We start from the raw sequence: 14,723 nt of genomic DNA, 5'->3' as shown, positions 1-14,723 counted from the left end.
AAAAAATATATATAATTATAACCAAATTTGCAAAACCAATCCAGCAGTATAAGTCCATTGGTACTGCAATATTACCAAGTTCACACATTCTGCAGTATCTTGTGCTACATATAATGGAGACCAAAAATTTGGAGGATAAAGTAGGGAAAGATCAAGACCCACTTCCTCCTAATGCTGAAGCTGCTGCCACTAGTCATGACATAGACGATGAAATGCCATCAACGTTGTCTTCCAAGCCCGATGCCCAATCTCGTAGTACCGGGCATGTAAAATCCAAAAAGCCCAAGTTAAGAAAAAGTAGCAAAAAGAGAAACTTAAAATCATCTGAGGAGAAACGTAAAGTTGCCAATATGCCATTTACGACACGGAGTGGCAAGGAACGGCTTAGGCCCTGGCCCGTGTTCATGACTAGTGGTTCAGCTTCACCCACGGATCTTATCCCTCCTCCTCCTCCCCCCCCCTCCAAAAAATTGAAGAGAGTTATGCTGTCAGCAACAAAACAGCAAACAACTCTGCCTTCTAAAGAGAAATTATCACAAATCCTCAAGGTGACTCCAAGAGTGTTGGTGGTTGTCAAGCCTGACCTTCCCATCACTGTACGGGAAGAGGTGGCTCGGGAGGAGCCTATTGATGATGTAGCTGGCGCTGTGGAGGAACTTGATGATGAGGATGGTGATGTGGTTATTGTAAATGAGGCACCAGGGGGGGAAACAGCTGATGTCCATGGGATGAAAAAGCCCATCGTCATGCCTGGTCAGAAGACCAAAAAATGCACCTCTTCGGTCTGGAGTTATTTTTATCCAAATCCAGACAACCAATGTATGGCCATATGTAGCTTATGTAAAGCTCAAATAAGCAGGGGTAAGGATCTTGCCCACCTAGGAACATCCTCCCTTATACGTCACCTGAATAACCTTCATAGTTCAGTGGTTAGTTCAGGAACTGGGGCTAGGACCCTCATCGGTACAGGGACACCTAAATCCCGTGGTCCAGTTGGATACACACCAGCAACACCCTCCTCGTCAACTTCCTCCACAATCTCCATCAGATTCAGTCCTGCAGCCCAAGTCAGCAGCCAGACTGAGTCCTCCTCAATACGGGATTCATCTGAGGAATCCTGCAGCGGTACGCCTACTACTGCCACTGCTGCTGTTGCTGCTGTTAGTCGGTCATCTTCCCAGAGGGGAAGTCGTAAGACCGCTAAGTCTTTCACAAAACAATTGACCGTCCAACAGTCGTTTGCCATGACCACAAAATACGATAGTAGTCACCCTATTGCAAAGCGTATAACTGCGGCTGTAACTGCAATGTTGGTGTTAGACGTGCGCCCGGTGTCCGCCATCAGTGGAGTGGGATTTAGAGGGTTGATGGAGGTATTGTGTCCCCGGTACCAAATCCCGTCGAGATTCCACTTTACTAGGCAGGCGATACCAAAAATGTACAGAGAAGTACGATCAAGTGTCCTCAGTGCTCTAAAAAATGCGGTTGTACCCACTGTCCACTTAACCACGGACATGTGGACAAGTGGTTCTGGGCAAACGAAGGACTATATGACTGTGACAGCCCACTGGGTAGATGCATCCCCTTCCGCAGCAACAGCAACAGCTGCATCAGTAGCAGCAACTACAAAATGGCTGCTCGTGCAAAGGCAGGCAACATTGTGTATTACAGGCTTTAATAAGAGGCACAACGCTGACAACATATTAGAGAAAATGAGGGAAATTATCTCCCAGTGGCTTACCCCACTTAGACTCTCATGGGGATTTGTGGTGTCAGACAATGCCAGTAACATTGTGCGGGCATTAAATATGGGCAATTTCCAGCACGTCCCATGTTTTGCCCACACCATTAATTTGGTGGTGCAGCATTACCTCAAGAGTGACAGGGGTGTGCAGGAGATGCTTGCGGTGGCGCGCAAAATTGCTGGACACTTTCGGCATTCAGCCAGTGCCTACCGCAGACTAGAGGCACATCAAAAAAGCATGAACCTGCCCTGCCATCACCTCAAACAAGAGGTTGTGACGCGCTGGAACTCCACCCTCTATATGCTGCAGAGGATGGAGGAGCAGCAAAAGGCCATTCAGGCCTACACAGCCACCTACGACATAGGCAAAGGAGTGGGGATGCGCCTCAGTCAAGCGCAGTGGAGACTGATTTCCGTGTTGTGCAAGGTTCTGCAGCCATTTGAACTTGCCACACGAGAAGTCAGTTCCGACACTGCCAGCTTGAGTCAGGTCATTCCCCTGATCAGGCTGTTGCAGAAGCAGCTGGAGAAAGTGAGGGAGGAGCTGGTAAGCCATTGCGATTACACCAAGCATGTAGCTCTTGTGGATGTAGCCCTTCGTACGCTTTGCCAGGATCCGAGGGTGGTCACTCTTTTAAAGTCAGAGGAATACATTCTGGCCACCGTGCTCGATCCTCGGTTTAAAGCGTATGTTGTGTCACTGTTTCCGGCGGACACAAGTCTACAGCGGTGCAAAGACCTGCTGGTCAGGAGATTGTCCTCTGAAGAGGACCGTGACATGCCAACAGCTCCACCCTCATTTTCTTCCACATCTATGGCTGCGAGGAAAAAGCTCAGTTTTCCCAAAAGAGGCACTGGCGGGGATGCTGATAACATCTGGTCCGGACTGAAGGACCTGCCAACCATTGCAGACATGTCTACTCTCGCTGCATTGGATGCTGTCACAATAGAAAAAATTGTGGATGATTACTTTGCTGACACCATCCAAGTAGACATGTCAGACAGTCCATATTGTTACTGGCAGGAAAAAAAGGCAGTTTGGAAGCCCCTGTACAAACTGGCTCTATTTTACCTGAGTTGTTCCCCCTCCAATGTGTACTCGGAAAGAGTTTTTAGTGCAGCGGGGAACCTGGTCAGTGAGCGGCGAAGGAGGTTGCTTCCTCACAACGTTGAAAAAATGATGTTTATAAAAATGAATAATCAATTCCTCAATGAAGTACAGCACTGCCCTCCAGATACTACAGAGGGACCTGTGGTTGTGGAGTCCAGCGGGGACGAATTGATAATGTGTGATGAGGAGGAAGTACACACTGTAGGGGGAGAGGAATCAGAGGTTGAGGATGAGGATGACATCTTGCCTCAGTAGAGCCTGTTTAGTCTGTACAGGGAGAGATGAATAGCTTTTTTGGTGTGGGGGCCCAAACAAACCAATCATTTCAGCCAAAGTTGCTTGGTAGGCCCTGTCGCTGAAATGATTGGTTTGTTAAAGTGTGCATGTCCTATTTCAACAACATAAGGGTGGGTGTGAGGGCCCAAGGACAATTCCATCTTGGAACTTTTTTTTTTGCATTATATGACCAATCAACAGTCGTTTGCCATGTTCAAAAAGTAAAACCAAATTTAAACAAATTCAAGAAATTAAACCAAAAGTAAAATGCCCTGTCATAATTTAAAACAAGAGGTATTGACGTGCTCTAAAACTACTGTATTGTTGTTTATATTTTATAAACACTACACTTGAAAGCTTGAGTCTTTCAATAAAAAAGTAACTGTCCATTGCACGAATATTTGCAACAGGGACAATTTTAGGGTTAAGAAAGTCAACTAATAACACTTCGACGCTGTCTGTCTTTATAAACACTACACTTGGAAGTTGGAGGAGGTATTGTGGCCCCGGCACCAAATTTACTACCGGGGCCACTCCACTGTGCAGTCCATATTTAGGTGTATCAGATATTAAAGAACGGTGACAGTTGATGCCCAATTTTTTAATTATATTGTGGCCTCGGTACCAAATTGTGTACCGGGGCCACCACACTACACAGTCCATACCCTTTTTTGGTGGAATTCTGACCCGTGGAGGGTTTTTTAATTATATTGTGGCCTCGGTACCACGGTGGTGGGGCCACCACACTATGCAGTCAAGATAGATAGATGCGTATCATAGATAAAGTACATTCAGTGGTGTGGGGCAAATTGAAAAATATTCAAAATGCACTGACATTATCAAAAACAAGAGGTTGTCACACGCTAAAACTCCAACATGTATATGATAGAGAGGATGGAGGAGCAGCCGTATGTGCAGTGTAATGCAGACCTGTTGAAGGTTTTTTATATATTTTATTGTGGTGCCCAGTGCCCACTCCTCTACGCAGTCCAGATACATTTATTGGTGCGAATCATAAAAGTTCAGGGTTTTTAATATATATTGTGGTGACCCACTCCTCTACGCAGTCCAGGTACATTTATTGGTGCGAATCATACAAGTTCAGGGTTTTTAATATATATTGTGGTGACCCACTCCTCTACGCAGTCCAGGTACATTTATTGGTGCGAATCATACAAGTTGATGGTTTTCTTATTATATATATTGTGGTGACCCACTCCTCTACGCAGTCCAGATACATTTATTGGTGCGAATCATAAAAGTTCAGGGTTTTTAATATATATTGTGGTGACCCACTCCTCTACGCAGTCCAGGTACATTTATTGGTGCGAATCATACAAGTTGATGGTTTTCTTATTATATATATTGTGGTGACCCACTCCTCTACGCAGTCCAGAAAGATACCTCGTTGCAACGTTTTGGACTAATAACTATATTGTGAGGTGTTCAGAATACACTGTAAATTAGTGGAAATGCTTGTTATTGAATGTTATTGAGGTTACTAATAGCATAGGAGTGAAAATAAGCCCAAAAACTTGATTTTTAAACTTTTTATGTTTTTTCCAAAAAAAATCCGAATCCAAAACCTTAAATCCGAACCGAGACCTTTCGTCAAGTGTTTTGCGAGAGAAATCCGAACCCCAAAAATAATGAAAATCCGGATCCAAAACACAAAACACGAGACCTCAAAAGTCGCCGGTGCACATCCCTAATTTCAACATTATTCTGGTGGTCAGTGGCTTGAAAACAAAGCATTGTAACGTTTCTGGTTTTACCTTAAGGCTGTAGCACCACATCTGCTGCTCTCAAGCCAGTCTTTCTTGCAGTGTACGTCATATTCACAATATCAGTTGGGTACAGGATTAGGTGTGGGACACTAGCTTTCTACAAACACAGTGTACAATTTACACTATATATTAAAATCTAGGTGATGGATGGCAGGATTTTAATATTTTTCCTTGTGATCCCATGCAGGGTATACAGCATGCTCGTAGCCCTCTGGTTTACGGTGCTATTGTGTCCTATGTGGAGCAGTTTCTGGACCTATTGGGAATTTCATTGCTGCAGAAACAGGTAATACCCATAGTGTTCAGTACACTGTTCCTCACTAAACCATCATCATCCAGGCACTTCAGATATAATCATCAGTCAGTCAGTCCAGGGTATTTTGTATCTTTGCCACATAGCCAGGCAACTGTAATCTGCCTGAATCTTTCATTTTTATATTCTTCGGTGTGCACAATAAAAATTTTAAATTGATGCCAGGTTAGCCATTTACAACTTGAGACACATGAGAACCACGTTACATGGCTGCAATGTATTCAGCCTATTGCTCAGAATTAAATTGTCTAATTAAGAAACATTGCATATTTTTTCAATTTGTTGTACATATTCTTCTCACCATTAATGTATTGAGCCTTTTTTTGTTAATAATTGAACAAAAGCGGTGGTAAGAGAAAAAACAAAGGTAGTTTGGATCTCTGTGATGTCAGCAATTTTCCTTTTTTAAATACTGTGTGGATGTCAAATATTCATCAAGATATATGTAGGTTCCTAGTCTGTAAGTACCTTTTAGTCTCTGCATTCCTTATGGAAACATTCCGAGCATGTGCAAAGTATGATGGCTCACTGGTAGTCCAGCTCACAGCATGACCCCCAGCAATGCTGTGCATGGTAGCACAAACCTTACGGTTCTCTAATACAGAAGCACCAAATAAATAAAGATAATCATCTTTAAATGGTGGCAGAGGGGCACTCAGAGCTGGAGGGCATATCACAATCCTTTAATGGTGGCTTGTGATTGGTCTTGCTGCTCACGCACTATAATATTTTCCTAGACGGTAATGCATCTTTAGACAGGCTTTTAGATATTAAAACTTATACTTGATAATAGTGAGAGTTTTTTGCATGCTTGCAAGTCTGCTCATTTCTCACAGAAAGGTCTTAGTGCAGTCACCATATAAACATTTTCAAGGATTCCTCTTCATAATACCCAGTGCTACAGAAGCTGTTCTTGTGGCTACAGTACATGGATAATTGGCTGTTCTGTGACACAGTTATTTGTAAGTACCTCAAAATACTAACGAGCAATACTCAAAAATAAAATCTAGAAGTCGGCTTTATTTTATCTACAACTGAAAACAAAACTACTATGACAGGCCATATGGAAGGTTTCGCTTACAGCTGGCTCCCTGCGAGTGCCTTGCCTTAGATGAACTTGGCTCTCATTAGCTGCCTTCCCAGATTCAGCTTAAGCAGTGCAGAACTCTGTGTCTGTATTTCTAGAACATTTATGCCGTACTTCTACTCTGTGACATACACCTGATCAGATCATTAACTCTTGTGTGCCCTTTTTGAAATCTGTGTCCGAGTTCAGCCCAACAGTTAGTCAGACGTGTTTATAATGGAGCTAGAGAATTATTTTTTTCCGCTAAATTGCTGCATGTTTACGTGTGAATGTTTATTCCCTGTGACAACTGCAGCTCATGTCATTAAGGATGGGGTGCTTTTACTGTTAAAAAGGGACAAAACTTTGTTGCCTTGACATTTTTAAATAGTAAGTAGGACTTGCCTACAAAAACATTCTCTGCTGGCTGCCTGCCTGATACATTAGTAGGAATGTTTACTATCTTAGACCCTAGAGGTACAATTATTTATTATAAGCAGTAGAGTTAAAGTGCTGTATGTGTTCAGAAGATAAAATCTCACTGCCTCTACTCCTACTGGGCATTCGTGTACAAGAAACATAGCAGTGCTTACACCCCCCATCCCCTTTGTGTAACTTAACATGTACTGTACACATTAAGGTCTATAAGAAAATGATATATAATTACATAAAACAGAAGGTAAAGGTGTTCATATCCACTATTGGAGCAGCTTTTAATTAGTAGCCAGTATAATTGGAGGACACTGCTACTGTAGTCCTGATCCATTGGGCAGCACAGTGGCTTAGTGGTTAGCACTTCTGCCTCACAGCACTGGGTCATGAGTTCTATTCCCAACCATGGTGTTATCTGTGAGGAGTTTGTATGTTCTCGCCGTGTTTGCATGGGTTTCCTCCAGGTGCTCCGGTTTCCTCCCACACTCCAAAAACATACTGGTAGGTTAATTGACTGCTATTAAATCGCCCTTAGTCTCTTTCGGTCTGTGTGTGTGTATGTTAGGGGATTTATATTGTAAGCTCCAATGGGGCAGGGACTGATGTGAATGAGTTCTCTGTACAGCGCTGCGGAATTAGTGGCACTATATAAATAAATAGATGATGATGATTACAGTGTTGAACATTGAGCGATGAGTATTAATACTGGGTGTTTATCTTACTGATTTGACTAGGTTGCAGTAGAAGACAAACAGTCTGCTCTTCTCTCCAATGTGGTTGAAGAAATTGTAGACTTCAGACGTAAAGTGCGTAACTATGCCTTAACAACTGAAGATACTATGGCAGAGCCGGGACAAGAGTCTGCTCTCTCTCAGGAAGAAAGGGAGCAGCACAAGGAGAGGAGGAGAGGGATGATGAAAGAAAGAGAGCCTCTCATGCATGCATGTGACGTAGTGCGCCAGAATCTAGCTGGATATGGAATTAATATTAAGGTTGGTATTGTTTGGAATAAAAAAAAATCTATACAAAGCATACAGCAAAAGCCACATTTTAGTGGCTTAAATACAAAAATGAATTGTCCTGGAGTTGCCTAGTCCAAAACGCATCAAAAATCTGTGGCATTCTTTTAAGTGTTCTTTAGTTCGATGGATATTACAAACATTGGTAGTTTGCGAAGACAAATGGGTGAAAACCACGGGGTCCAGATGTGTAAATCTGTTAGAGACTTGGCCAAATACACTCACAGCTGCACTTGTAGCTAAAAGTGCTTCGACCAAGTATGGAAACAAAGAAGTTACTTATCTAATTAATGTCCGTTTTTTGTTATTTGTAGTGAAAAATATATATTTAGATAGAATAAAAATTCCCTAATAAATCCATTTGAATTCCATGATGTAAGAAGATTATATGTAAAAAATGCCAAATGGGTGAATATTTTATAGCCACTGTTTAATGTATAACAGTCTTGCAATGTTCTGGGCGGTGGTAGTCAGAATCCCGGCAATGGAAATGTCGACTCTAATTACTGTGGTTTGTGCTGACATTGCTTGTTTAATGTGGACCTTGTGATTGCCCACATTTCTACTGTTGACAATCACAATGTCACATTTTCAGCATGTAGGCATTATGGAGGTGTTGGCATTTTCATGTCGACATTTCCATTGCCAGGATTTTGTACCCAAACTGTTCTGGGATGACTAGCTACTAATAGTCTTGGTTTGTATGAGGATGTCTAAGTACTTGGGAACTAATGCTTACATATTACTTTGTCTACATCATTGTATGTATGGAAGGCTGTACGTGTACCTATATAATGAAGGGACAGACCAAAATAGAAATAGCTGTGTTTGGGTCAATGTGGTATTTGAAATAGTTTAAGTTCAGACAAAATGTTCCTCATGGAACATTTTATACAGAAAGAGATTAAAGTATATTAAAAGGATATTATTTAACATTTTAATTATTTTTTTTCCAGGACAGAGGAAATATGTCTACATGGGAACTGCAACATAATAAAGATGACCAGTAGTAATGATAAATAATGTGAATTTTATTTTAAAAATGTTTATTTCTCATTAAAACATATTTTTTTTATAGAAAATGAGAAAGATTGCATTGTTTATTACTAAAAATGTTCTAATTTGCCTGTCATTCTACATTAGACTATAGAGCTAAACATGTGTCCTAGCCTGACTGTATTAATAGGAGTTAAATTAGACCGATTAGTAAACCTGCACCCCCAGGTAATAGAAAGGATGGATTGATTACCTCTGTAGGTAAGTCAGACAAAGAGCACTGGAGACTGAAGGTGAGTCCAAGTGAAATAAGATAGATTTTCCCAGGTAATGTCCAGACTGGAAAGTAATCCACATTGGTTTATTAAACGGAGAGCTGCACTGGGCAAGGGATCAGCATGTTCCAGGTATAATAATATCCTCAGTCTACAAATGATAGCCTCTGCCTCCAATTACTAGACAATGGAATTTGTCTCCTCTCTGTACAATCACTACTAGTTGAAAGGACAGAGTGGTCAGAGCTGGAGAAAATGGATTTTTTTCATCAACATTGAACAATGAAGTGGGAATTTATAAAAAAAATAAAAATAAATTGGGATCCCTGCCAGGCTTGGGTACAGAAATGGGTAGAATAATCATTGGTTATAGCATAGTTATATACAGAACAAAGATTGGGGGAGACCACTTTGTAATAGTCAGTAGGGAGACTAGGGCAGGAGTTTTGTTGCGTTAACATCCATATTGACCCAGAGACCCTGCTAAGATCTACAAAACCTAGAGAATGAGAGTACCCTAAAAACTTGCACTGATATCACCTGCATCAAAACAATTGACCACTGGAATCCAACACATGGGATAGTCTGCTGTTTTGAATTAATGAGAAACTTCTCAAATGTTTTCTTACTAACATGGTTTCACTGACTTATATACCGTTATTTGTGAATTAAACATCATTGCCACTGAAGTTTTACAAATGTACTTTATTTTCATCAAGTAATTTCATTGAATTGCTAGATTAAAGAAAATTTTAAAGCAATGTAACTTTATAAGAATAGCACATCTATAATGTTATAACATATTTAATTTTGTAAGTGAATATTTTAATAAACTCTCTGTTCTCCCCGGAACATTTTGCTGGTCGGGTGGCATTAAGAAGTACCCGGGTGGGGGTAGTTGTAAATACTTTGGAATAATAATGAAAAATGTTGGAGGTTATTGCCCACACCTGCCAGGACTGGTCAGTCTGGTGGTCAGTGGTCTAACACACACACTGCTGACTGTAGTGCTCACGGAGTGCCTGTTATTGTAGAATAAACCATTGTTTCTCCTGTTATAATAGGAGACTATTGGGCTCCAAGAGGCGGGCGGCAAGTAAAAACAGCCTGTGGAGCCCCCAGAAGATAGTTGCTGGGGAGAACACAAACTTCGCAGAAACATTTGCTAATTATGATAATATGGCAATGGCCACTTTTAATGGGCCCATTTATAAACTTACATGTTTGAAATACATTTGTTTGAAGTCCTTGTCTAAGAAAAAGTAATTTTAATTTGCCAAAACTGGTATTAAAACATTTGCATTTTCTTTTGGGGGGGGGAGAAGAATTTTGCTTGGATGATAAATGGCCGTTTGTTTTTTACCATTAAATCTAACTTTTTCTATAGCTTCTTGTAGGCAGCCACGATGGTATTGTGTTCCAGCTCCTCAGAAAGGAAAGCTCACTATAAATGGTTACCCTAGGGCAGAGCCGTAACAGAAAATTTTCTCTCCCGGGGTGAGAAGGAAAACTACTGCCCCCCATACTTCAATTTTAACCAAAAATATTCATGCATTGCGCCCTGGGCGGTCGCCCCTCTCTCACAACCCTAGTTACGGCCCTTCTCTAGTGCACAGCTTCTCCATATATCCAGTAACGCTGGCAAAGCTTGCCGTACCAAGTGCTGAAACAGAAGAATTGGGTGTTCCTGGGCAGGAAGTCTTGTGTTCACCCAGAAGAGAAAATTATTTGCACATATTAGCAGTAAAGCTGTCCACTTTTATGGCCACCAGTGCGGCATAAACTCATAGAACAGGTAGAAGAGGTCTCCGCCTTTCCCGTAGAGACTGGTTATGCTCACAGGTACTCGGATGCCCCCAGGTCTTATGCTCAGAGTAGTAGAAGTTTATGCTAACATGGCAGCGCACAGGTACAGGAGGTAGCACACAGAGTAGCGGCAGGCCAGAGATCAGCGGACTGGACAGAGCACCAGAGAGGATGTTGAGTACAGGCAAAAGGTCAATGTCACAGGCACAGGTTCGGGATCCAGGGACAGGCGATAGATTAGGGTCACTAGCAGAGGTTCAGAATCCAGGTACAGGCAAAGGTCATACACGGGTAATCAAACTCGGGTTCAACACCAGACAATAGAACACGAGCAGGCAGCAGTACTGGAGCCAGGACGCTATAACCGGCAGTGAGGCTCAGTCCTCACTGCCTTAAATAGTCCTAGGAGCCAATCAGGAGAAACCTTCACAGTAACCCCAGGTTCAGCCTAATGGAAGTAGTGCTGGTGGCCAATAGTAATGCAGTGCTCAGCTGCATAATAATCAGACCAAACATAAGACTGCCTCCTAATTAGAAAACCTGAATAGCCATGATTGGCTAAACCTAAAGAGCCCTGTGCGCACGCCCACCTGTTCGCCCAGCCAGCTGGTTGTGCCGACAGGGAGCCTGGAGCGTCCTGGTTGTTGCCCAGGGAACCGTGACGCAGAAACCGGAAGCGACGTCTTGGTCGTCATAGTGACGGCTGGGACGCCAGCAGGGAAACCCAGGGAGTCGCAGCGGCCCCACTAACACCACATGTGCAAATATGTTATTGTACTCGTGTAATACAACATACTTTATAGTAAATCTACCTTCCACACATGCTTAAAATATCACATCATTCAATATCGAACTGGACAATCCAATCTCTGAACAAGCTCAAATTAGATTGCATAGTGTGATAGACTTGTAGCAATAACTATAATATCTCATCAAATATTTTTTAGTCGGGGAGTGTCTCCAGTAGCCTTTAGGAGTTATCTTACAGAATATCGGAAAGGAGGTTGACCTTACTATACATAACTGCTTAGGAGGATTCATTAAGGCAATATACAGAGCTGATCCACCAAAGTGCCACAGTACAAAGATCATGCAGGATTCAGCCGACTTCGCAGAATGAGCCTTCATTAAGGTCAAATAACTGACATATGAGATCACGATATGTTCTCGGTGTGACTTAAGTCAACCAATAGCATATGAAAAAAAAATATTTTACAACTTCCATCTAAATATTACATTCTGGGTGGAAGTTTAAATATAAGTGCAGTTTTTACTTGCATGTGTTTCTGTCATGCACTCAATCCAGTGTGTCTGCCGCGGAAGGCTGTCCTTACTTCTGCAAGTAGTGTGTTGCTGATTGAACAGCATGCTGCCTGTATGATTAAAGCATGCCTCAGCAGCAATTAGCACTCTCCACATTTTGCTGAGACTTCTTTTTCCAACAGACATTGCCATCAGAATTATGGAGCTTATTAAAAAAAAAAAATAATAAAAAAAAAAAAAAAATAGTAGTTTCCACCTTATTTTGCAAATAATGCTTATTCGCATAAGACAGACAACCTTATTTCAGTTATTACCCACTAGGGAACTGCTTATCTGTATCTGTGAATGTCTGGTGTGCCACCAGCAGAATTTGTTCTACTGTAGGGAATGGGGCCAAACAGGTAGCCAGCACGGTTATTGGAAAAGAATACGTGATACAACTCCACTTTTATACTTGGGCAGTGGCTCACTTAATGTAGATTTGCTGTTTGATAACAGGCAATATAATTCTCACTGTTCTGGTTGTTGGGAAAGCGTATGTATGCGTGCCACTAGGTAGCAAAGAAAATGTGTATTGAGAATTGACAATATAAGCACATTGTATGTACAGTACATATTATATGCATATTGATGTATGTTATAAAAAAAAAAAATGTAAAGCCATATTTTGTTTAATGTTTATACTGTTATTTTTTTCATTATAAAATAAATGATTATGTCCCCTGATATGACCTTTTATTGAACAGACACGTGCGTATACTGCAGTCTGTTCTAGATGGCCACATAAGGCAAGTGATATTTAGGGAGAGCATACTTACACCCAGATTTAAATGGAAACTTGTTTTAAAATCTACTTGGATTTGAAGGTGGTCGGAACTACGCAAAAGTTGCGTCTGAACATTAATCAGGCCCTGTATCTTTACATTTAGCATGCAGCCTATTGCCAGAACTTGGATGTTGGCAGTATCAATGGTTACAGTAGATGTTTCCCTGAGAATAACTGGTCTTTACCAAACAAAAACTAGAAGATAGCATCACTTCGGCTTAGGAGTACCTTTCTGTTCAACAAGAATAACAATGTTGTTTGATTTTTTTGCTTTAAATAATGGGGTTTTTGATGAAACATTAAAGGGCAATGGAACAGTTTTATTATCTGCACTTGTGAAATATGTCCAGTTAAGTGCATCACCAAGTTGCTGGTGAAAGTTGTCAGTGAGGTATCATTGAAGTGGTTGTATATAGTAACCTTTCTTGCACAAAGGGCTGTGTATTATTACAATCAAATTTTGCAACCCAGCTATTGTGTCAACAACGAAACCCAGAATGCCTCCAAATATTACCATGTGTTCTAAAGCAGTATTTCTCAAACACAGTCCTCAGGACCCCTCACAGTGCAACTAAAGCAATATGAAAAACATGCACTGTTAGGGGTCCTGAGGACCAGGTTTAAGAAGCACTGTTCTAAAAGAATACAAACTTTAGTTAGAAATTAAGGTTAAATAGCTTCCATGGCAATAGCTTGCCATGAATGGCTGTACTGCATTTCATGGTGTATTTAAAGATATAAAATATTCTACAAGGTGCAATGAAAGTGCTTACACAGCAGCATAAAAAGAAAAGTAACAAAACTTAGCCAATAATGTTAATGGGTGGTCTCATAACATGCAGTGAAATAAAATAAAGGTCATGAGAGCTTGATATCAAAATTGTTTAGCTTATTTTCTTTACAGTATCAAGATCTATTAAATATAGGGTACAGCACAAAACTGCAATATGGAAGGGATCATTTTCCAGGTCACAAAGGAAATAATTAGTACATGTGGATTTTTCAAAATATGTCAGTCAATAGTGACTATACCTGTGCTCCAGCAAGGATATAATGAAAACCTGCACTGCCAGGGGTTCCAGAGGACTTGGTTTGGGAAACACAGATTTAGAGAATTTTATCCAACCCACCCACAAATAGAACGAGTCACTGCTTTGATAATGCTGTAGGCACTGCTGATCATAGAGCATGGTGGTTGCACACATCTGCTGTTCAAAGTCCCTGGCTATGCTTATCTGAATGAGCACTAAATATATAGTACAGCCTATGCCATTTTCTCTGCTTCTCCTTTTCACTTTGATATTGAGGAAAAAAAATATATAAAGTAGAAGAACTACAATAAAAGCTTTTATATGTTCAAGATCCGAGTGTTAAATGTAGTGGAAACTGATTTCTTCTTTCTACCCAAACCATTAGGAGGATAAATGTAAAAACTGATTTTTTTGATCTTGTTAAATCGAGAATAGCCTGCAATGATGATTATAGGACTGAGCTCTTACGAATTTAAATTACTTGACACCTAAAACTGGTATTGTCTTCCAATGTGACTAGCCTAATCAATTATATTTGTATTAAAAGTTCATTTGAAATGGTTTTAAAAAATAGTGTATATTTAAAGGTTTTACTTGTAGCGCAAACCTGCATAAAATTCTAACAATGGATTAATTGTAAAGAAATATAAAGCTTATTTAGCAGTTACTTAAAAGCTAGCGGTTTTCGCTTTATGTAAAATCTCAGAATTTTTTTGTGTCATACAAACTAAAAATGATATATTAAGAATATATCAAAGGCCACACATTATACAGTGCC

General features: G+C 40.8%; 1 protein-coding gene across 1 annotated transcript in view; it reads left to right on the top strand.

The window, feature by feature from the left end:
* CARS2 (cysteinyl-tRNA synthetase 2, mitochondrial) overlaps positions 1-8,830 on the top strand; it is a 76,933-nt gene extending 68,103 nt beyond the window's left edge. Inside the window, exons 13-15 of the mRNA XM_075200015.1 lie at positions 5,106-5,204; positions 7,464-7,721; positions 8,705-8,830. Of these exons, the coding sequence (XP_075056116.1) occupies positions 5,106-5,204; positions 7,464-7,721; positions 8,705-8,758 (411 nt within the window). The 3' untranslated portion in view covers positions 8,759-8,830. The remainder of the gene's footprint in view (positions 1-5,105; positions 5,205-7,463; positions 7,722-8,704) is intronic.
* Positions 8,831-14,723: the final 5,893 nt, after the last annotated feature.

The sequence above is a fragment of the Mixophyes fleayi genome, chromosome 2 (genome assembly GCF_038048845.1).
Source record: "Mixophyes fleayi isolate aMixFle1 chromosome 2, aMixFle1.hap1, whole genome shotgun sequence".
Lineage (NCBI taxonomy): Eukaryota > Metazoa > Chordata > Amphibia > Anura > Limnodynastidae > Mixophyes > Mixophyes fleayi.
Note: the sequence above shows the minus strand (reverse complement) of the source record. Positions and strands in the feature narration are given on the sequence as shown.